This window comes from Arabidopsis lyrata, assembly GCF_000004255.2.
Source record: "Arabidopsis lyrata subsp. lyrata unplaced genomic scaffold ARALYscaffold_3, whole genome shotgun sequence".
In the NCBI taxonomy this organism is placed as follows: domain Eukaryota; kingdom Viridiplantae; phylum Streptophyta; class Magnoliopsida; order Brassicales; family Brassicaceae; genus Arabidopsis; species Arabidopsis lyrata.
The window spans coordinates 21,219,629-21,242,839 of record NW_003302553.1 but is presented as its reverse complement, the minus strand read 5'-3'; the positions used below and the strand labels follow the sequence as shown (position 1 = coordinate 21,242,839).

The window sequence follows — 23,211 nt, the reverse complement described above, 5'->3', positions numbered from 1 at the left end:
CCATCTGCCATAGGTTAACTTGTGCTGAAAGCAATGGGTGATCCATACAACCTTTGGCCTTCATTATTCTTTTACACAACTGATGGTAACTAAGGCTTTACATGATACAAATGTTCTCTCCTTAGATTTCGGTTTCTTTGTGATTTCGTTTTATAGATGACATGAGGAAAATTTAAGCTAATTATTGAGTGCCAAATCAACAAAAAACAATGTGATACAAATACTAATCCAAGAGCTATTTCTCTGCAAGTAGTGGTTAATCTCAAACTCATATGTTCTGTTTTGCTCTGTTTATGTTATGCTCTGCTCTTCTCTGCTTTGGTCTGTTGTATAAAAGGATTTCAGTTTAGAACCGATCATTCCTAACATGTCTACATTGCAACTGTATAGATTTGGTAGAAATTCGGACCTTTGTCTCTCTGCTTCATGCCAAATCTAGACATTTGTCTCTCTGTTTCTTCTTACTATATATACCTATACCTTCACTCCTAAAATCAAACTAAAAAGATGGTTTATAGAAAACATAACAAAGCACAAAGAATTTTGTAGCTTCACTTGGATACAAGGTAAGTAAAACTATCAAGCAACGTGTAAATAAAATCAAGATTTTGGATCTTGATTTGTTTTATAGGATCCCCATTTTCTGCTCTGACTCTTGAGAGTTTGTTGAGATGATACCTCGCTCTCTCTCTCTTTTTTTATTTTCTTGAAATACCACAACGGAGTCAAGCATGTCAAAGGATGAGCACACCTACAATGGATGCTACCAGCGGAACGACGAATCCTTTAGTTTTCTTCGTCTCTTGACATGAAGATGATAGAAAAAGACCTGGATTTCCGCTCACGCTTGTTATTACAAAACGTTAGGGCGAAAGCAAGAATTCCGGTAAGCGAACTATACATATATGATGAATCTTATTTTTCAAGAAAATGGACAAGCATTGGTTCAGTAATATGTGCAAACCTTAGCTTAAGTGATCCAGTTCTTGATCTCTCCAGTAGTTTTGGCGGAACCAAGCCCGTTAATTGGTTTCCTTCCAAGTTTCTGCAAAAGTACACACAGAATCCATATGAGTACCACACCAATGAGCTTAAATGAAGTTTATGTTCGAGTTGATATGACTTACAGCTCATTTAAACTCGGTAAATAGGCGAAGCAATCAAGTATGTTTCCTTTTAAGCGGTTGTTTGACAAATCCCTGTAACAAAAGATTGATTTGAGTTCACAAACTCTTTACTCTCTTCAATGTTCATAGCATCAAACAAATAAATACTGACAATTTCTGAATTGATGTCAGGTTGCAGAAGGCTGGATCGATCAGACCAGACAGTCTGCTGAAGGATAAGTTCCTGAAACTCACCAATGTTATCTTAGCAACATGTAAAAATACTGAAAACACAGAACAAAGATGAGTTTAGCAAGATTCTCACAGAGAAACGATTCTCGGAGGATTCTGATCACAGTCAAGACCTTCCCAAGAATAATCTACATAAACACATGGATCTCCTTGCCAATTCTTCTTTAGTTTGTAAATGGTCTTAATCTTCCTAATGGCATCAACTAAGGCAAATGAAAACAACTTAATCGTCTTCTGCTAAGTAAATTGTTCAATTTTTCAACATAAGAGAGAAAATTATTCGTTACCATCTAGTTGATGAGTAGGTGACTGAAGAAACTCATTGACTTGATAGGCCTCAATGGCGTTGATGATCGGTTGAAGGGTCGATCTATTAGTTGGTCTAATAGAAATCTCGATTCTTGATCCGCTCGCGGGGTTCTTGGTGGAAAGTGTATCTGTAAACAAGAAGCGAGGACTAAATACAATGGGTTCTATTGGTTCACCATTCACCAATATAGTGAACTCTCTGGTCTCATTTCTCTGCAGCTCAACAATTTCAGCAAAGTGCATGAATATATAAAACTTCCCCTTAGGATCTTTTGGTTCAAGCAACATATTGATATACTGGATTGCTTTTCTTGGTGCATTTGCGGTTCTCATGACAATAAGAGGAGGTTGAAAGCTATTGTTGATATTTTGATCTATTGCGAGCGGCGTGTTCAATGTAGTGAAATTTTCCAATTGTCGCGGTGTCCATAAGCGGTCATAAGCATCATCTTTGTACCTAAATTATGAACATACATTAAGTAGCTAATGATTTGAAACTAACAAAACAGAGCTTAAAGACAACTCACCTGACAGAATCATTACTTATTGATCCCACATCACGTCTTGCAACAAGCATAAGTTTATCATAAGGAGTCTCATACATATTACTCTTTAAAAGCCTGAGCTCTAAGACAGATATAAATGCTGTTCCTCTGCCTTTATCAACAAGACACACATGGACATGGTCTGAACCAAGAGTGTAGATGATCTCTTTGGTTACAATCGTAGTTGCATTATCTATTGTAACAGAATCCCAGAGATTGACCCCAAGATAAAGATCAAACTCAGGTGCTTTGTCGAGAGTGTCGTAGTTTCCATACATGAAACGAGCTCTGATCAAATACTTAGAACCTTTTCCTTGTAGAGGCTTAACATCGTAACAATTTCTTTTGGCTTCAGGGAAGCTCCTCACGTTGTTGAACTGAATCTCAAGAGAGCTTGTCTGGAACTTAGGATCTATGCTACTACTTGTCCCTGATTCAACGAATTCAGAATCTGAAATGTAATTTATATCTGTTTTTTCATCACGGTACCTCGAACCATCTGGTAGCCCGCAGTCAATACTCACAAATCCTGGAAAAGACGTACACAAACATAGAAATAAGAGATTTATGTACATTTGAAGAGTCAACACAAGCAAAGACCATTAAGTTATGTACCTGATTGGTCTTGAGCTTGAACACAAAAACGACCAACAAAGCTTATGTATGTAACCAACAAAAGAAAGTGGAAGAGAGCCATAAAATTTCTCATAGATTTAAAGATATTCTCTTCTGTATTATATAGAAGCAAAATAACCAATAGCATATGAAATAGTCAACTCTTTTTTGTTTTGTTTAAGACTATTCTAAATCCATGTTGTCCTATATTTAAATCACCGCTATAGATCATAAGTTAATCACTAATCAGCATGATCAAGTTCATAGACATTTTCTGAAGATTTCTTCTGCTGAATACTGCATCAAACCACTAGGCATTTTAAAACCAATTCAATTAACGATTGGTCAACAGGTTAAAGAATTGTTGTTTTAATTAGTATTCATTACAGAACTAATGACTGTTTCAATGGCTTCGATCTGGATAACTATATAACATAAGAAATTGGATAAGAAACATGACACATTAGCATGGACTGGATTTGGTATAGATTACTGAAAATAACTTGGAGACAAGCTTCCGGAAAAAGATACATATTTCTAACATCACCTAAAAATCAGAATTGCATAACAGAAACAAGAGGGTATTTTCAAAATTCTCACACATAACTTTAGTGGACGTTGATTCCCTTTAATAACTTTTTTCTAGTACCACGTAACATTAAACACATCAGTTATAACCATCTTCATAATAGGTTACATAGTGAGCCCGTCACATTTCTTATGTCTTTTCTCTGAAGGTATTTGCATACATAGAAGCTCTAGGATCTCATCTCCAGGTTTGTCCTTGAAGTTCTTACATCAAGATATGAAAAGTAGTTTTCTATAAACTAGCAAGTCACACATGATCATACTGTTATAGTGCATAGCCATGCCTACTTAACCATTTGCGCTCTCTTTGTGACCTTTTGCTTCTCTAGCTATATTTGTTTAATTTTGCCTTAATAAGAAGCGCCTTTTCTAAAGTTTAATTACCCTAAGAAGCCAGTCACAGACTCACAGGTTATGTACTTTGTGTTTATCAGAATGATAGATATTCAATTGAAGAATCTAAACGAGCATGCCGTGAAAGGAGTTAACATCTCCAAATGAGCTTATCATACAATTGGGATATCCTCATCAAATACATCTTACTATGGCTCGCAGTTCACAACCGATTAGCAACTGGAGATCGAATCAAAAACTGGAACTCGGGACAACGGAGTGAGTGTGTTCTTTGTGAAAACTTTTGAGGAGACAAGGGACCACTTGTTCTTCTCTTGCTCATATTCGGCTGGAGTTTGGAAGGATTTAACACAGAGTCTTCACTACTCCACGGACTGGAGCCAATTGGTTGCTTTGCTTGATAACCAAACCACCCCCACGACTCCGTCTCTTTCTGATCAGGTATGTATTCCAAGCCACTATCTACCATATATGGCATGAGAGGAATGCAATCTCCACAAGCTCGACTTATAAAACTCATCGACAAGAATGTTCGCAATCGCCAAACCTCAATCAAAGACGTGGGAGACCATCGCTATGATGACAGCCTAAGGCTGTGGTTCTCCATTCGGCCAACTCAGTAAACAAGCTCTCTTTTTGCTCTCAATGTACCTTTTCAAATGTTTTCAAAACACTGAAGCATTCATTGTACAAAAGGTTTTTGGTTGAATATTATTTTACATTCAATTCAAAAAAAAAAAAAAACATCAATCTTGAAAGTTTAGTTTAGTAACCAAATTTGTTCTCCAGTTTCATTTTGTTTGGTTTTTCAATGCACTTTTGTATAGTTCAATCTCTTACAAAATAAACAACATCAAACGATCATCATCACACACACATCAACAAATCATTTACCTCGGCTGAGGAACTATTCTCGAGTCAAAATCCATCGACACCATAATCGTAGAATCTTCAGGACTAATATCGTTGGAACCACCACCACCAGCTCTTGCTCTGTTTACACTCTCCTTCAGCTCAGCCACTACTTGACTCATTGTCGGCCTATTAACAGAACTTTGAGATGCACAAGCCATTGCTACTTCCGTGATCTTCCAGGCCAAGCCAGCATCGAACTTCCCCTCTAGCCTCGGATCCACGATGCTTCTGATGTCCCCTTTGGACAGCAACAATCCGACCCAGTTGCTTATGTGTCTGTTCTCTGTTGTTCTTGAATGTGTAAATACAGGTTGGCCAGTGACTACCTGTAGAAGAACCATCCCAAAACTGTATACATCACTCTTCTCGCTTAGTTGTTGCGTTGCATGGTACCTTCATTATAAGAAAAATGATCACAAACCATAACATTAGACACGAAAACATAGTAGAAACACAAGAATAAAGACGTCGGCAGTTTTTAAAGTTAGAGCAAAGAGCTTTACTCAGGGTCGAGATAACCAATAGTCCCAGCAACAGCGGTTGAGACCTGGCTTCCACCTTCCAGTGCAACGCTTCTAGATAATCCAAAGTCAGCAATTTTGGCCTGGAGCTTTTCGTTAAGCAGAATATTAGCCGGTTTCACATCTCTTTGAACTATGGGAGGGTTGCAGCCATTGTGGAGATACTCAAGCCCTGGGTTTGTTTCAAATAAACCAAAAAAATTCATGTCATTGACTATCACATCCCTCATTCCCTTGGTGCAAGTATTTTCAATAAATGTTTTGACAAACCTTGTGCTGCATCTAGTGATATTTGTAACCTCTCCTCTCAGCTCAGTATACTTATGTTTTTCCCTTCATTATACAAAACCCATTAGGGAAAAAATTTCCCCTGTTCGAACTAATAGGACTGATCAAAAGTGCAAAAGACTAACCTGACAAGTAGTCTCCCAAGGTCCCATTAGCCATATACTCGTAGATTAGTGCCATATGCTTGCCTTCGTTGCAGTATCCGATAAGAACAGTCAAGTTCTTGTGATGAACTCTCAAGAGAAGTTCGACCTGATGATAAGCAAGTTAATATATATCTTTAGTCACCGTACACAATTGACAAAGACTGAATCTTTAAAAGCACAAGAGAGTGACCTCTGCTCGAAACTCTTTGTACCCTTGAGACGACGATTCAGAGAGCATTTTGACTGCGACTTGGTTTCCATTTAGGACTCCATAGTACACTTTTCCAAAACCTCCTTGACCAAGAACTCTCTCGAAATTTTATGTTACTCCCACAACTTCTGAATATTTGTAGTATCGCTTCGTTGAGTCCAAGGGACCAGTCTTGATACCAGTGGTACCTGTAAAGATCTCAAGTTAAGTTTTGTTACAAAACATCCTAGCAGGGTAAGCATTTTGTTTATGTTTTACCATTTTGATATCTCTTCTTGAATAGCCAAAACAAAGCTACTGCAGTTAAAAGAACAAGCAATCCTGCTAGGGATGCTACTAATGGAATGATGTATCCTCTCTTCTCTTCCTTCTTCATTGTATTTTGAGATGAAGCAGATACGCAAGGGTCTGGATTCTCTATCTTCTTCGTCATATTTATCCCCTCAAGTCTATGATCAAAATGTAGAAACGTAAATCATTTTTGTAGCAACAGATCTGCAATGCATACAAGCTTATAAAAGAAAAATACCTTAGCAACAGCGATCCGTCATTTGATCTTTCCAGTAGTTTTACCGGAAAGGGGCCGGATAACTGGTTTCCTTCTAAGTTTCTACAGAAATTAAGATGCAATCAACATAGATTTTCCAAGTCATAACTGATACCATTGGTCCAATAATCTACAACTCCAGTTAGCATAACTTACAATTCCATCAAATCCGGTAAATCAGCAAGAAACTCGGGTACTTTTCCCGTTAAACTGTTGTTTGACAGGTCCCTAAAATAAAATTTTGTTAGCGTGTGAATGATCTCTTTGGTACTTATCATAGTTGTATTATCTATTTTAACAGAATCCCAGAGATTAACACCAAGATAATTAAAGATCAAACACGGGTGCTTTCCCTAGATTATCGTAGTTACCATACATGAAACGGGTTCTGATCAAATACTTGAAGCCTTTCCCTCGTGTAGGCTTCACCTCATAACAGTTTCTCTTTCCTTCAGGGAAACTCCTAACACTGTAGAACTGTTTCTCAAGAGAGTTTATCTGAAACTCAGGACCTATGCTATGATTTGTCCCGGACTCGACAAATGCTGCATCTGAAATGTACTTTATGTTTGTTGTCTCGTCATTGTAGCTTGAATCTTCCGGTATACCACAATCTATACTGACAAAACCTGTAAAACACACACACACATATGAAATTCTTATACAAAACATATATAAACGTAAACAATATATTAAGAATATCCTCAAGGCAAAGTACACAACGGATTGGCAAACCCTTATAAACAATGTTTCAGATTTGCAACATAATCGTGTTGAAAGTTTCCTAGCACTATATGTTCTACAAGCATCGGTTTATACAATATGGAGAGATCGAAATGGAAGAAGACATGGGGACATGCCGAATCCAGCAACTCGACTCATCGGTTGGATTCGATAAGCAAGTTCAAAACATGCTTTCATCGATCAGAAGAATGGGGTGATAGACGATATGATGAAGGGCTTCGAATGTGGTTTGATTCTAGAGTTTAAAACACTATTGCTTTTAAATTTTCAGCATTATATTATCAGCTTGTAAAAAAGTTATATTTTTCTTTTGAATATAATTTAACATTATATTAAAAAAAAAATAAGAACTAAACCATTGTCTAAAGTCTACCTGATTGGTCTTGAGCACAAACAAGAACAATGGCAACAACAAAGCTTGCAAAAGAAACTAGCGGAAGAAAGTTGAAATGCCCCATCAGTCACAATTCTCAAACAATTTCTCTTAGATTCAAATTAAACCTTATATATGCAAAGCTTGTTCTTCAATAGACATGTTGCCTACAGGTGAACCACCTTCTCTGAAAGCATATACCATAAGCCAAAAGGGTATCTTGTGGTTTTATGAGAGTTTCTTTAATATAATGTCAACGACTTACGAAAGTTTGTATCCACAACAATTTCCAAGTGGGATGATTTTTCAACGTTATTTTCTATTAGCAAACAAAAGTCTCCAGCTTGGCGCTTATATATATGCATAACATTTGAGAAATGGGTAGTGACATTAACAAGTTAATAAGATCATTCTCCTTCTACGTAATAACATATGCCTTAGAAGATTCTTGAACTATTTGAACCGATTAACCAGTGGATTAATTATCTCGAAAGAGCAACGTGGATGGTAAAACAAAAGGAGGTTACCGTAAGGAAATATCTTCGTCAAGTTAGAATTACCAGTGATAGTGCCATTGATCAGCCTTGTCGTCCAAAAGATCTGCAACATCAGAGCTCCATTTTCAAAGATATTCGTTAGTTTTGAAGCATAATGCAGAGACGTAATTGCATCACGGAAGCCAAACCTGAGGATATAGACATCATCTTCTTTACGTGTTACTTAAGAAATCACCTTGTGCACAAATATCGTCGTCTGAATCGTGGCCACTATATATCACCATGTTTAAGCTTGTACAATAGTCTCTTCATCATCATATTCACCGATCAAAAACCCTAAATTTCGAACTCAAATCAAGTCATCGTTCGAACGCAAAACCTAGGAAAGAAAAATGTTCAAATAGTGTTCATTTATACCTGACAGGAAGATCACCGAGCCCCCCAAGATCCCATCTTTTAAACAGCATAAGTGAATCATAAGGAGTCTCGTATGTATCACTCTTCAGGAGCCTGAGTTCTAACACAGACAAGAATGGAGTTCCTTTTTCTTTAGCAACAAGACACACATGAACATGGTCCGAACGAAGGGTGTGGATGATCTCTTTTGTAACTATCGTTGTTGCATTATCTATACTAACAGAATCCCAGAGATTGACACCAAGATAAAGATCGAACTCAGGTGCTTTCCCTAGTTTATCGTAGTTACCGTACATGAAACGTGTTCTGATCAAATACTTGAAGCCTTTTCCCCGCGGAGGCTGGATTTCGTAACAGTTTCTCTTGCCTTCAGGGAAACACCTAACGTTTTGAAACTGCTTCTCAAGAGAACTTGTTTGAAACTCAGGATCTATATTATGAATTGTCCCGGACTCAACAAAAGCAGCATCTGAAACATACTTAATGTCTGTTGTTTCATCATTATAGCTTGAATCCTCAGGTATACCACAATCTATACTGACAAAACCTGTAAAGAAAAAAAAAACACAGAGAGAGATTAAAGAAAAACACAGCCATATTTGTATATTTGCAAGACTTTATGTACCTGATTGGTCTTGAGCACGAACAAGAAGAACAAAAACAACGAAGAAGCTTGCGAATGAAATCAGCGGGAGAAAGTTGTAGTGCACCATTACTGAAAAAAAAAGCTCTTGATCTCATAAAAATTTCAACATAAGCCTCTTCTACAATGTTAAAGCAAAACTTGTTTCTTGCTCCAATACTTCTGACTCTAAAAGATTATATTATAACCATGTTGGCTGATGGTGAAGCACTATCTCTTGAACTCAAAATACTAAAAAAAAAACAAATCTCAAGTCAAAAGAACAAGTTCGGATATTCGAAGAGTTTCCTTCTATTCGTAGACAAGGACGACTTTAGGTAGTCTTTTGTCAGTTGACAAATCTTCAAGTGGGCTAATTGTTTAAAACCAAAGAATGAGTTCTCATGATTAGCTGACAATGAAAGTTTCAAACTTGAGTTTGTGGATAACATAAAGAAACTACAAGTGACATAAAACAAAGTTAAAAATCAATATCCCAACATGGCAACATGAATCAGGTGAAACAATAACAGTAGCTGAAAAATTCTTGACACTATTGGAACTTGTAGACTATCACATCTGATCTAGAATCAATATTTGTAGAAAATTTAACAGAGTTAAGAAACAAAAAGAAGATATAAATCCTCTTTAACCCTTAAAAGGAAACATGCATTGTGTTTAAAACATCACATAAAGATGTTACAGTTTCAACAACATCCTCTGAGTCTGACCTAATCAGTGGGGTAGGCTCAGCATCATCAGCTCTATTGTCACTTCCTGTGACTGGCTCATTTGTGTAGACTACTATACTGATGATGGAGCTGGTTGATGATCATGTAGCTGTGGTGATTCTGAATGATGATCGATCACTCTCTTGCGATAGCGGCGGGTTTTGGTCTTTCCAGGTTCGATACGTCCTTTGAAGATGGTTGCCAGTTTATCAGCGTGAGGAATATGTCTCCATCTGAACACTGCAGCTTTTTTATTTACCTATAAATGATAAATCGACAAAAAAAAAATATAATTACCAATTGATATTGTAAAAAATCTAAGTAACATTTTCTTTACCTTCAAGTATGTATCCCAGTCCTCTTCAGTTGCACCAAACTTGCGAGTATTAGCATCCCACTTCATGATGGGAGAGGCAATAGTTTTACACCAGTTCTTCCAAGATGTTCTGGTACGTTCGAAGTGGCTTTCGAGCTGCTTATGTGTGTATCCTACTCCTGTGATCCGATTGATTTCCTCAAGAATCATTTTCCAAGCTTCCTTTGTATAACGTTGGTTACGTCTGGTTGGTGTGGTTCCTTTTATAGACTCTTGGAAACATACGTCCACAAAAATCGCATGTGAGGATGGTGGCCACTTAAACCGACGACGAATTGCGATATCAGACGCGCTTAGCTTAGATTTATATCCGTTATCATTTTCTTCATCATGATGCTCACATAATTGCTTCATTTTGCTACCTGAAGACGTACCTTCACCATCTAAGTTAATACCAGCAAAGATGATCTCTAGTTTCTTGAGGAACAAGGGAGGATTACACCGATACTGTCCAGCCTCAAGATTCATCTGTGACAAATCCAATTAAGTACTTTTTATTACATATTTATTAGCCTTCATAAACAATCAATATATCAAACACACAAAAAGATGACTTTGTTTGTACCTCTAAATAGTTGGCCCATTCTTGATCACTGGCACCAAACGTGTTTGTGTGGAGATCCCATTTCATATCTTTGCGTTGAACAAGTCTACACCAAATCTTCCACTGCTTGATCATTGTATCCCAACGATTCATAAGCTGGTCTTTGGTAAACCTCACACCCTTCATTTCTTTAAAAGCTTCCAATATATGTTGCATTTCAGGTTGATTCCCCAACATCTTTTGCTCCACACAGAAGTCCACAAATACTTGTTCGTGTTCAGGTTCCCATGCGGCTTTGGACGTCATAATTCTTTACTATATGCATAGTTAGATAAGTAAAGACAACAAAAAACAAAAAAAGAATTAGATAAGTAAAGACAACAACAACAACAAAAAATAATAATATATATTTCCAAATTATATCAATATCATATTAAAGGCTTAATTTGACCGGTAATTCCGTTAAAATCACAGGAAAAAATACAAAAGAAAAATGGCGCGAATCGTGATATGATTGGTTAAAATCTCATAGGATCGCGAAATGATTTTGTCATTCCGTGGTTTGTCAAAACACAAAACAGTAACCAAATCTATACAAAATATACATCCAAATATGTATGGGAATTTTTACATCATGGCTGAATCTACAACTAACCTTAGGACTTATCAATTCCAAAATTTTACATCATGGCTAAAATTTTGGCTTTTGCACTGCTAGAGATGGGGATTTCTTGTTTTTTTCTGAGATTATTAGGCTTCTAAGGGCCCTAATTTATACTGGTTTGAGTGGGTTCTCTAATCGGAAAATTTTTAATTGGCATTGACCGATTTTAATTTGTTTCAAGAAAAAATTGATTTATCTTCCTTTTTACTAATTGAGAAGATAGTCAAATTATAAAGTTTAATTAGGAGTTACCATAAGTTTACTAGCGATATTAGTTTTTTTTTGTTTTCTAATAAGATATATAAATGAGTTTGGGGACGAAATTTGAGAAAAAAAAAACACATTTATTGTTTATATTACACATTTTTTAATTAATTTGACTGCCGTTTTTTTAATTACACACTAATGAGTTTACGGCGAAATTTGAAAAATACATGTTATATGTTGGGTTTGATTGGTGAACAAAATAAAGTATTACAAGTAGTACAGTTTTTATTTTTACTAATTACAAAAACTTTATCAAAAGCGTTACTGAAAGTTTTACTTTCAGCTTATTTGTAAAGCTCTTTCATACAGCTTTGTACTATTCCAATAAAGCTTACAGCTCCAACTAACAGCTAAAAAACTTGTACAGTAGTTTTTAGTTACCAGTCGGACCCGTTATGTTGTTTACTTAGATTAATTATTATGAGTGTATTTATTGTTATGTAGATATTGCATGTTCTTGTTCATACATTTGCAGGACATGTCACTGGTCTTTTGTCAATCAATTTTGTCCCACTTACATAAAATATTTTCAATGCCCTGACATTGTTTCCATCTAATCAGTAGCTATAAAGGAAACTAATTGGTATTGTTGTAGATGGAAGAAAGATACAAAATCATTGAATAGGAATATGAGAGGTCTTTTTCTTGTGTTAGTCTAGTGAGGCCATAATATTTAGCCTATGACTTCGTTACCTGAGAGCTAAACAGGTTATAAAAGGAAGTGTGGCAGAATTAGTTGGGCATGCCAGACTTGGCTAGTGTTTTGGTTGAACATTGGTGGGTCGAGAGGTTGAATAATTCTTTTGTTAGTCAAAATCGTCTCTCTATGTGTAGTTCTTTGGCAGATTGAATAAAGAACAGTTTTACTGGTTTTGATTTCTATCAGCGTCATGATTGTTTCCATTTAGCTAGAAGAGAAGGCCAGGGACTTGTTCCTCATATACTCTCAAGTAGCAACAAACCTTCTCATCAAAGGAAAGTCGTTGAAAGGAGATTTCAGATCGCGTTTCAGCTCGACGTTTTCGTGATACTCAAGCGCTCGCTGCTCTTGTCTTTTTGTTCAACTAAATGATTATGTTGTCGTATATATATAACCATTTATCTTATTCAGAAGCTATTGCTATAACATTTCAGAATCTTCTTTATATGATGTGCCGAAGGACAAGGTAGGGAAGAAAACAGTGCAAATTAAAGAACCGAGTTGATGCTAATGAGAATGAGAACGTAGTTGGTCCTGAAGCAGTGAACCAATGGTGGGGAATAGTGAAGGAGATTCAGATTATTGTTTTTGGATTCATAAATCATAACTTCACTATTTCCTGGCTTCCACAACATATATTAGATGTATCATCAAAATCCTTTTTTAACACAAGAACTTGAACAAGTATTTCCTTGTAATCTAGGCTTTATCTCAATGTAAATCAATGTACAAAAATATGAATGAGTTTTCCTCTACACATTTAGAACTAACCATGCACACTTCGATTGAAAACAGAAAGTTTACTCTTTTTCTTATATTCTAAAATATTACATCAATGATTTGATCACAAGCTACTGGAGGATATCAGCCTTAAACCTCTGGTCTGTCACTTCCTTGGATATATATCTCATTAGGGTTTCCTTGAATTGACTTCATTCGAATGTGTTTGTTCTTTCCACATGGTGATTTTCCGATGCACAGAGTCTATTATTATAATGACTAGCTAAGTAGAGCTTCAAAAATCGGAACGATGATTGTCTCAGTATGAGGCTGGGGAAGCGGGTAGGGTACACCAGCTGAGGTTTTTTCATCACTACCTAAGGAGATAAAGGTTACTTGTTGTTCAAGAAGACTCCAAAATCTGTAACACTTACATTGAACTTATAGCGACAAAATGTTCGCCTCAGTCAAATATTAGCAGAGTGAGATATAGAAGCACAAAAAATAAGAATTCTAGAACAAGAAGTAGCCATACTCTCTCAAATCATAATAAGCTAATATATTGAAAACAAAGATTAAGAATTTTATATCTTACACTGTTGAGTTCTAGGTTACTCTCCAAAGATTTGATTTAATTCAACCACAAGCACTTTCTTATAGAAGAAGAAAGACTAACCTTGATCCATTTATTAATTAGGCTTGTAATGGAATCAGTTCACCAATTGAATTTCTCCTCCCTTTGACCTCTTTCTTCAATTGATTCCTTTAATGGAGAAGGAATCTAAAACCTTCTTCTATATATTTCTATATATGTACCTTCACCGACACGTTATTGTGGTATTTATTCACTTTCTTAATTAATTGTGTCTAAATGACACAAATGAACCCACGTAACTCTTCATAATAACTGTCACTTACGTACCCATATATCTTATATAATATGACAAGGTTTTCAAGGTTTTTTTTGAAGAAGCTTTATTATCATGCCTCCTATGCATCTGACATGTGTCCCTCTCCAATTAATAGTAGTTAGTGGTGATTAATTTGTAAGACAATTTCGTCTATATTTAAATTGAAAGCTGTATTTTTAGTAAAATTATAACTAAATTCGAAAATTGAGAGAAAAATTCAAAATAATATTAATTATCCTTATAATTATTTTTTATTTTTAATTATAATTTTGAAATCTTATTATATAAAGTATGGTTTTCAAAGTTAATAACTCATAGGATCGTGCCATGTGTCAAATTATCGATCTCAGATTTTGACACGTGTTAAAAAAAATTTCTTTTTATTTATTTTTAAAAACATATGAGGAAACTATACGCACATATCAAATTTAGTAACGTGTAAAACCAAAAAAAGATTTGTTTAGAAAAAAATTTATATCTTATGTATACTTTAAAACTTTAAAATCTAGATGTATCTTATGAAATAAAAATAGAAATTTAAGAAAAACAATTATAAGGAAACTATACGTATATATCTTATAAAAACAATTTTTAAAAACTAAAGAAGACAATTATAAGGAAACTATATGTATCTTATTAAATAAAAATAGAAATTAAAAAATTATTTACTAATTCTAATTCTACTAATTCTAAAAGAAAAAGATTACTTTTTCCTTAAAATTACAAATTTTTTCCGTAAAATTACAAATTCCTTAAAGATTATTTTTTAGTTTTCGTTTGGAAAATCCCTTTTTCTATTTCTAATTAAAATTACAAATTTCTATATGTAAAATGACAATTTCGTCTATATTTAAATTGAAACCTGTATTTTTAGTTAAATTATAACTAAATTCGAAAATTGAGAGAAAAATTCAAAACAATATTAGTTATCCTTATAATTATTTTTTGAGATAAAGATAGTTTATTTATTTTATATATTAAATTTAATAAGATAATATCTAAAAATATTAAAAAGTCTATAAAGTCTAGAGAAATTATTAAAAATGCCCTTTTTTCAATACCCCTTTTCAAAAATACCCCCTTTGAGAGTCCATTTTTAAGTTTGCCCTCTTTTAATTTTTAATGACCATTTTACCCTTATTTGAAACAAAATTAGGTCCACAAAATACAAAATATTTTTTGGCGGGAAAAGTGATCCCGCAATTTTCCCGCCAAAACACTTGTAAAAACCTTTAAAAAATCTTGTAAAATTTTCCCGTAAAAATTTTTCCCGCCAAAAAATTTTTTTTGCGGGAAAAGTGATTCCGCAATTTTTTTTGCGAAATTTTTTTGGCGGGAAAATTTTTGGTGGGAAAAATTTACAAGGTATTTTAAAGGTTTTACAGAGTATTTACAAGTGTTTTGTAAGGTTTTACAATGTATTTTAAAAGGTTTTACAAGGTACTTATAAGGTTTTATAAGGTATTTATAACTTGTAAAACCTTATTAAAAACTTGTAAAACCTTATAACTTGTAAAAACCTTATAAAATAGCTTGTAAAATCTTATAATATCTTATAAATACCTTGTAAATACGTTGTAAAACCTTTTAAAATATATTGTAAAACCTTGTAAAAAACCTTTAAAATACCTTGTAAATTTTTGGCGGGAAAAATTTTTCCGCCAAAAATTTAACGCCAAAAAAATTGCGGAATCACTTTTCCCGCAAAAAAAATTTTTTGGCGGGAAAATTTTTTGGCGGGAAAAAGTTTTACGGGAAAATTTTACAAGGTATTTTAAAGGTTTTTTACAAGTTTTTACAAGTGTTTTGGCGGGAAAAATTGCGGGATCACTTTTCCCGCCAAAAAATATTTTGTATTTTGTGGACCTAATTTTGTTATATTTCCTTATATATTTGTGAGATCTTTTATAAAAAGAAGGGTAATTTAGTCATTTTGTACATAAAAAAGGGTATTTTTAAAAATGGACAGCCAAAGGGGGCATTTTTGAAAAGGGGTATTAAAAAAGGGGCATTTTTGTGAGTCTCCCTAAAGTCTATCCCTTAGTATTGTATAAACAAAAAAAATCTCAACGTAACAATCAAATTCTTCAACTCCAAAGTCTGCTCCACAGTCTACATTGGTAGAATGATGTAATATACATGTATCATTGATTAAATCAACGTACGGCTTATAACTCTAACATAGTATTCTTTTTTTTTTATTTACATGTGTTATCGATTAGAGATGGAGTACCAAAAACTAATGAAAATCCAATCAAACGTAATTTTAGTCAAGAGATTTTAAAAGTAATGATGAACTATTAAATTTTAATCAAATGTAGGAACATGATTCACTTGATAGGTGAATTCAAAATTATTTTAGATTGTTTTAAAATAAATATTTAAGATAAGAATTATTAAAATTGTTAGTTATTTCAAATATTAATTTCAAAACTAAATTAATAGAATTTCTGTTTTATGTATAATTTCTTTTTAATTAATATTAAATTTCACTGAAGCCATTTTAGTAATTTAATATATTAAAATATAAATTTTAAAAGAGAAAAATAGGGTATTTTTCAAAAGAAAAGTAAAAAATAGGACATTTATCCAAATTTACTCAAAATAAATTTCAAAAAAACAACAGAACATTCGTTTCTTCTCTTCTCTAAGCATATCTTTGTAGACATTAAAATTAAGTTTCCCTTTTTACCTTACGTTACTATATCTAATAAATGAAAACCGTACCATTATATTTCTTTACGATACGTTTCTTCTTCACATTACGTTTTCATGTTACAAATCTCTTATTTAATCAATTCCATAAAATCGAGACACTTGGTGTGTTGTTCTTTTAACGGCTGGAACATTCTTCAATGCTCTACGAGAAGCTCTTTACTTCAGCTCAAGCAATGATTATGTTTCTAAATTAACTTCTTTTTTTATTTAGTTATTTGAAATTTACATTTTTTTCTCTCTCACTCATCTTCATTTTAGTATGTGCCTTATCTTCATTCTAACCAACAATTGTGTTGTAGAACATAAACGACATTGCTGAATTTGAGGTTGGATCGTCAAAAAATTATGCGCTTAGATATGTATGTTCTCATTTGAGTATTTTTTACTTTTAAATATTTTTAAAATATGATCCAGCAAAAAGTAACATTATATCCAATTGGTTCAATGCATTTCTTAGTTTCGTGTTGATTAGTTAAAACATGATTTAGTTTCGTAGATTGGTGTTAGTGACGACTAATACTTATTTTGTGCATTTGTTTTGTTCATGTTGTTATAATATGAATAGTAAAAAAATGACACATTGATTCGTTAAAATTTATTGAGCCGGGTCTGGTAAGATATAAAATAAATTCCTCTAAGTTGTGATATTTAATTTTTATCTATTTCATCGCGGGAAAATTACAAATACCAAAAGAATTAGGATTTAACCCGCGGTACACCGCAGAGCAAAATTGTATTTTCTGTATTTTATATAATAATTTATAATTTATTAATATTTAAATTCATACTATAAAATAATTATTACTCATTTACTTATTTATATTATAATTAATATAGTTTAAATATATGAATATTATTTTTGAGTTGTTGTATTTGTTTACTTAAATGTGTTAATTTGTATTGATGTACTTAGAAGATTTGTAGGTGTAGAAGTGATGTAGTGTTAATATTGGCAACCATTTATAATCATGTACTATTATAATAATTTGATATTATTTTGTATCTAAAAATTTTACCCCGCGGTATATTACGTATTGATTTTTTAAAACTAAAAACATAAATTTTAAGTTATATTTGTTTTGTTAATATTGTTTGGTTTGTTTAGTGTTTAAGATAATATCATTATATTTTTATTTTTAATTCTAGGATTTCACCCGTGCTACATCGTCCCGTATTAATATCGACCCAAACTCGTCCCATCATATAACTCCGTCCCATAAAATAAAACAGCATTTTGTTATTTTCTTTTTAATAATAGTTTTATTTAAAAGACATATAATTCGAGTCAATTTAAAACTTTGCTTTAAATGGTTGACATAATATATATCTATATATATATTTTTTAATTTTTATAGATTTCAAATATTATAAACTATTTATAGAACTTAAATATTATAAATACTCTAAATTTTTTTTAAAATTTAAATTTTATAATGTTTAAACTTCTTATAAATTCTTATGAAGTTCAAATATTCATATTTGAAACTTCATAAAAGTTTTAGTTATATAAATATTTAAAACGTTTTATAAAGTTGAATTTTACAAACGTTTAAATGACTATAATATTATAGTTTTAATAAAATTTAAATATTTATAATAATAAAATAAAGAACCGGAGTAAACTGGATAACAATTTTAATTTTGGACGCCTAATAAATCAAGCTTCCTTCTCATTTGTATTCAGAATCATTTTGGTCCTTTTATAGTATGACTCTGAACCATTGCCCAAATTTTTAAGCAATGTGAGACATTGTATACATATTTTTTCTTCATCGATTGAGTAATATATGTCCGTTTTTAAAATTTTGAATCACATTATATGCATAAAAATATATTATTTTATTAATTATATGTATTTTACATAAATTCAAAATAATTTAAATATAAGATCATATAAAAGTGAAAGAAGAATTATATATTAATTTTTAAATTAGGTAGAGAGATTTTAGGAAATTAGCAATTAATTAAATTTAGAAACAAAATCAATTTGTTACCATATTTAGAAGCCACAATTTCTAAAAAATTGTTTCTTAAATAATTTGTAATATTAATTAATAGATAAACATTTATAACAATGACATTCTCTTGTAAATAAGTGCCAACTCAAAGATTTATTTCATATTTGTACTTCAAAAATATATATATAGATTCAAATTGAAAAGAAACAATGAAAGATGTACATATACATTTTTATAAGATCATTTGCCATTATAATTTCTTAAAAACTTAAAATTCATTCTCAAAATTCATCAATGTTCTATGACGCATATAGCACTAAATCAAGTATTCTTTTAATGTTGTCTTTTCTACATTTTACCTTATTTCCCACAAATTTATATTAAACAATTAACAACAAATTATCTTATAATAGTTTATTTTAAAATATTATTTCATATTTAATTTAACTATAAATCATTACATAAATGAATACTATTCGAGAAGCAAAATGTAATAAAATTATTAAAATGACATTGTAAATTGAGGAATTGTTAGAAATGCTTTTTTCCAATACCTCTTTTCAAAAATACAACCTACGTAAAACCTTTTTAAAATTTCCTTAAAAATCTAAGATTTAACTAAGTACGTATGTAACATTATAAAAGCATACAAAACTACATTTCTATGTATAAATACATGATTAAAACTTATAAATACCTTATAAAATCTTATACATATCTTATAAAATTTTATAAATATGTTATATAAATACATTATAAAACCTTATAAATACTTAGATTGAGGCTTAAGTAATACTTACCATCCAGAAGTACATCATAAACCTTTTCAGGTTTAATGAGACAAATTTTTGAAAATACACAAAAGCAGGGGACATTTTTTAAAAATGGCACACCAAAAAGTGCATTTTCAAAAATAAAATATAATAATAAGGTCTTGCAAATTATTTATTATAAAGTGAAGGGATAATATGAAATAAATAATATAGCATCTTATCTATTTCTAAACTATTTTAATTTTTCTTATAACTTTGAATGATGAAAAAAAAAAAAACAAAGACAAAATATAGGATTTTTTTGAGCATTTAAAGACAAAGAAAAAGGACCACATGTCGTTAAAAAAAAGTTAAAAACTTCTTAAATTAGAATTAATTGCCAAACCCTTATCTACACTTTTGTTATAGAAAAAAAGAAGGAGAAGATGATGATAGAGTTGATGGATAAAATCTAATATTTGAGATTATGATCACTGATTTTTTCATTGGAAGATGGATATTTTTTTTTCAAAAAACATCTACTTTTTATTCTTTGTTGACCTTTTTGCTTCAGAAAAAGTTTTATTAAATACTCATTTTTACATTCAAAATAAATTTCATAATGTATATGCTAATACTTTCTATTTTTAGCCACTGTAGTTTACCTTTCTTTATAACAAAATTCTTAAAATGATAACAAAAGCACTACAAAAAAAACGCTTGTTAACGTCATTTATATCATATATGGAAGGTTAACGTCGGTTTATAACTAACGTTAATAACTTAGAGTCGGTTTTCCAAATGACGTCTCATCGTCCGACGTAAAACTTTTATTACTTCATTTTAAAAACCGACGCAAAATGTAACGTCAGAATTTGTAAATAACATCGGTTAATAAACGACGTAATGAAAGCATATTTATGTTTTCTCATTTATAGACAATTTATACTATTTTTTTTTTATCAAATCTAAACAAAAATTGCTATGAATTAATTTTCTTTTACTTAAAGTTAGAAAGACAATTGATCAAAATGATAATATTTATATTGTTTTGAATATATAATTTTACATAAAGCATACATTTGTCCTTAAAAATATAAAATTCTGAAAAAGAATTCACAACATGTATTGGCTCGCGACCTGATAAAAGCACTAAGTTGTCAAATCATTCAGGCTAACATCGATGACTCTGATCCATCTCGAACTGTCGGCATTGGGAGTGAATTGGAAGGAGAGATAAAGGAAGGCTTAATCAATTTTCTGAAAACGAGATCTTCCACATTTGCTTGGTCCACGAAAGATATGACCGGAATAGCACCGGAAGTAACCTGTCACAAGCTCAACACGGATCCAACTTTCAAACCGGTTCGCCAAAAGCGTCGGCGACTGGGGCCTGATCGCGCAAAAGCTGTTCAAGACGAAGTCGTGAGATTGTTAAAAGCTGGTCTGATCATGGAGGTTCAGTACCCTGAGTGGCTGGCGAACCCGGTGGTGGTGAAGAAAAAGAATGGAAAGTGGCGAGTCTGTGTCGACTACACCGACCTGAACAAGGCTTGTCCAAAAGATAGCTACCCTCTCCCGCACATAGATCGCCTTGTTGAGGCAACTGCTGGGAATAAGTTCTTGTCTTTCATGGATGCCTTCTCCGGCTATAATCAGATCCTGATGCACAAGGACGACTGCGAAAAGACCGCCTTCATCACCGACCGAGGCACCTACTGTTATAGAGTGATGCCATTTGGGATCAAGAATGCTGGGACGACCTATCAGCGCCTGGTTAACGAGATGTTCGTCGACCAGCTAGGAGTCACGATGGAGACATTGACGACATGTTGGTAAAATCACTGCAAGCCGGTGATCACATCCAACACCTTAACAAATGCTTCGACATTCTGGATAAGTATCGAATGAAGTTGAATCCTACCAATTGTACCTTCGGAGTAACTTCTGGCAAATTTTTGGGCTACATAGTCACTGAGAGGGGAATCGAGGTAAACCCGAAGCAGATCAATGCAATACACGAACTCCCTTCTCCTCAGAACAAAAGAGAGGTCCAACGCCTAACAGGTCGCATAGTAGCTATGAATCGCTTTATCGCCAGATCTACTGATCGATGTCTCCCTTTCTATAAGCTTCTCCGTGGAAACAAGGATTTTCATTGGGACGAAAAATGCGAGGTCGCCTTCCAAGAACTCAAAAAATATCTCACGAGCGGGGCGATCTTAGCCAAGCCAGAAGAAGGAGAGATGCTATATCTTTATGTTTAGTGTCAAATACGGCGGTGAGTGGGGTGTTAGTAAGAAACGATCGCGACGACGAAAAGCCGATCTTCTACACCAACAAAGCCTTAAATGACGCCAAAACCAGATATCCCACACTGGAAAAAGTAGCCTTAGTAGTCGTAACAGCTGCTCGGAAGCTTCAACCATATTTCCAATCACATTTCGTAGTGGTTTATATAGTGGTTTATACCGATCAACCACTTCGGACAGTGGTATATTTCCAATCACACTTCGTAGTGGTTTATACCAAACCAATCTGGGCAAACAACGAAGTGGGCGATCGAACTCAGAGAATATGATGTGGAGTATCGGTCGAGGCCAAGCCTCAAGTCGCAGGTGCTAGCTGATTTCATAACAGAACTCTCTCTAGATGTAATCGACGATGTCCCCTAGGAGAACTGGATACTTTACGCGGATGGATCATCATCATCACAAGGATTCGGACTCGACATCCTACTTCAATCTCCCGCTAGAGAGGTGCTCGAACAATCACTCCGACTCCAGTTCAAGGCTTTCAACAACGAAACAGAATACGAAGCCCTGATAGCAGGATTGCACCTCGCGAAAGGAATCGGAGCTAAACGAGTCAAAGCCTTCAGCGATTCACAACTTGTGGTAAGTCGATTCAGCGGCGAATTCGAAGCCAAAAACGAGCAAATGCGGGCATATCTCTCTTTAGTCCAAGATCTGACCAAGCAGTTCGACAACTTTGAGCTAAAAAAAATACCTCGAAGTGATAACATCTCAGCGCTCGCTCTAGCCGCCTTAGCTTCGACTACAGATCTCGATCTGAGGCATACCATTCCCGTCAAAAACATAGCCATGCCAAGTATCGACCTTCCACATCCGATCTGCACCCCCCAACAGCCATGGAGGTCGATGACGAACCGAATATCGAAGTAGACCCAGAACCAACCGATTGGAGGGATACCATTAAACTTTACATAGCTGATGGTGAAGTACCTGTAGATCGGTGGGAAGCAAGACGTCTCAAAACCAAGGCGGCGAACTACATCCTCCATGATGGCAAACTGTATCGTCGCAACGCGACTAAAACGCTACTCACATGCGTGAACGCAAAGGAAGCCGCGATGATCATGGAGGAAACACACGGCGGAGATGACGGAAATCATTCCGGAGGGCGAGCCCTGGCACTTAATATCAAAAAGGATGGGCATTACTGGCCAACCATCCTGGCTGACTGTGAAGCCTATGCGGCGAAGTGCGAACCGTGTCAACGACATGGACCGATGAAAAATGTATCCCCGGAGATGCTAAGTGCGGTGACAGCGCCGTACCCATTTATGAAATGGGCTATGGACATTGTGGGACCGTTGCCTCCTTCGCGCTCCAAAAAAATTCTGCTGGTCCTGACAGATTATTTTACTAAGTGGGTCGAAGCGGAAGCATACCACGAAGTAAAATCACACAAGGTCATCTCGTTTATCTGGAAAAACATCATATGCCGGCACGGCCTACCTTACGAGATCGTAACGGATAACGGGACCCAGTTCGTCTCGCTCATCACAAGGCGATTC

The 23,211-nt window shown here is 33.9% G+C and overlaps 3 protein-coding genes across 3 annotated transcripts; all 3 read right to left on the bottom strand.

The window, feature by feature from the left end:
- Positions 1-19: 19 nt before the first annotated feature.
- LOC110230220 (putative leucine-rich repeat receptor-like serine/threonine-protein kinase At2g19230) lies at positions 20-2,936 on the bottom strand. Its single transcript, XM_021032342.1, is given in 9 exon segments — positions 20-740; positions 743-846; positions 965-1,045; positions 1,128-1,199; positions 1,279-1,350; positions 1,432-1,561; positions 1,646-2,124; positions 2,195-2,741; positions 2,828-2,936. Coding segments are annotated over 9 exon segments (1,719 nt in total). The 5' UTR covers positions 2,922-2,936; the 3' UTR covers positions 20-600.
- Positions 2,937-4,533: 1,597 nt separating this feature from the next.
- LOC9320069 (putative leucine-rich repeat receptor-like protein kinase At2g19210) lies at positions 4,534-9,332 on the bottom strand. The gene is given in 12 exon segments (XM_021032152.1): positions 4,534-5,077; positions 5,188-5,377; positions 5,476-5,538; positions 5,619-5,745; positions 5,830-6,038; positions 6,109-6,299; positions 6,380-6,460; positions 6,554-6,625; positions 6,738-7,026; positions 8,075-8,199; positions 8,429-8,975; positions 9,054-9,332. Coding segments are annotated over 12 exon segments (2,400 nt in total). The 5' UTR covers positions 9,142-9,332; the 3' UTR covers positions 4,534-4,659.
- A 373-nt stretch (positions 9,333-9,705) lies between these two features.
- Positions 9,706-11,486, bottom strand: LOC110230152 (L10-interacting MYB domain-containing protein). Its single transcript, XM_021032151.1, is given in 4 exon segments — positions 9,706-9,855; positions 9,858-10,040; positions 10,119-10,625; positions 10,723-11,486. Coding segments are annotated over 4 exon segments (1,125 nt in total). The 5' UTR covers positions 11,008-11,486.
- Between the last annotated feature and the right edge of the window lie 11,725 nt (positions 11,487-23,211).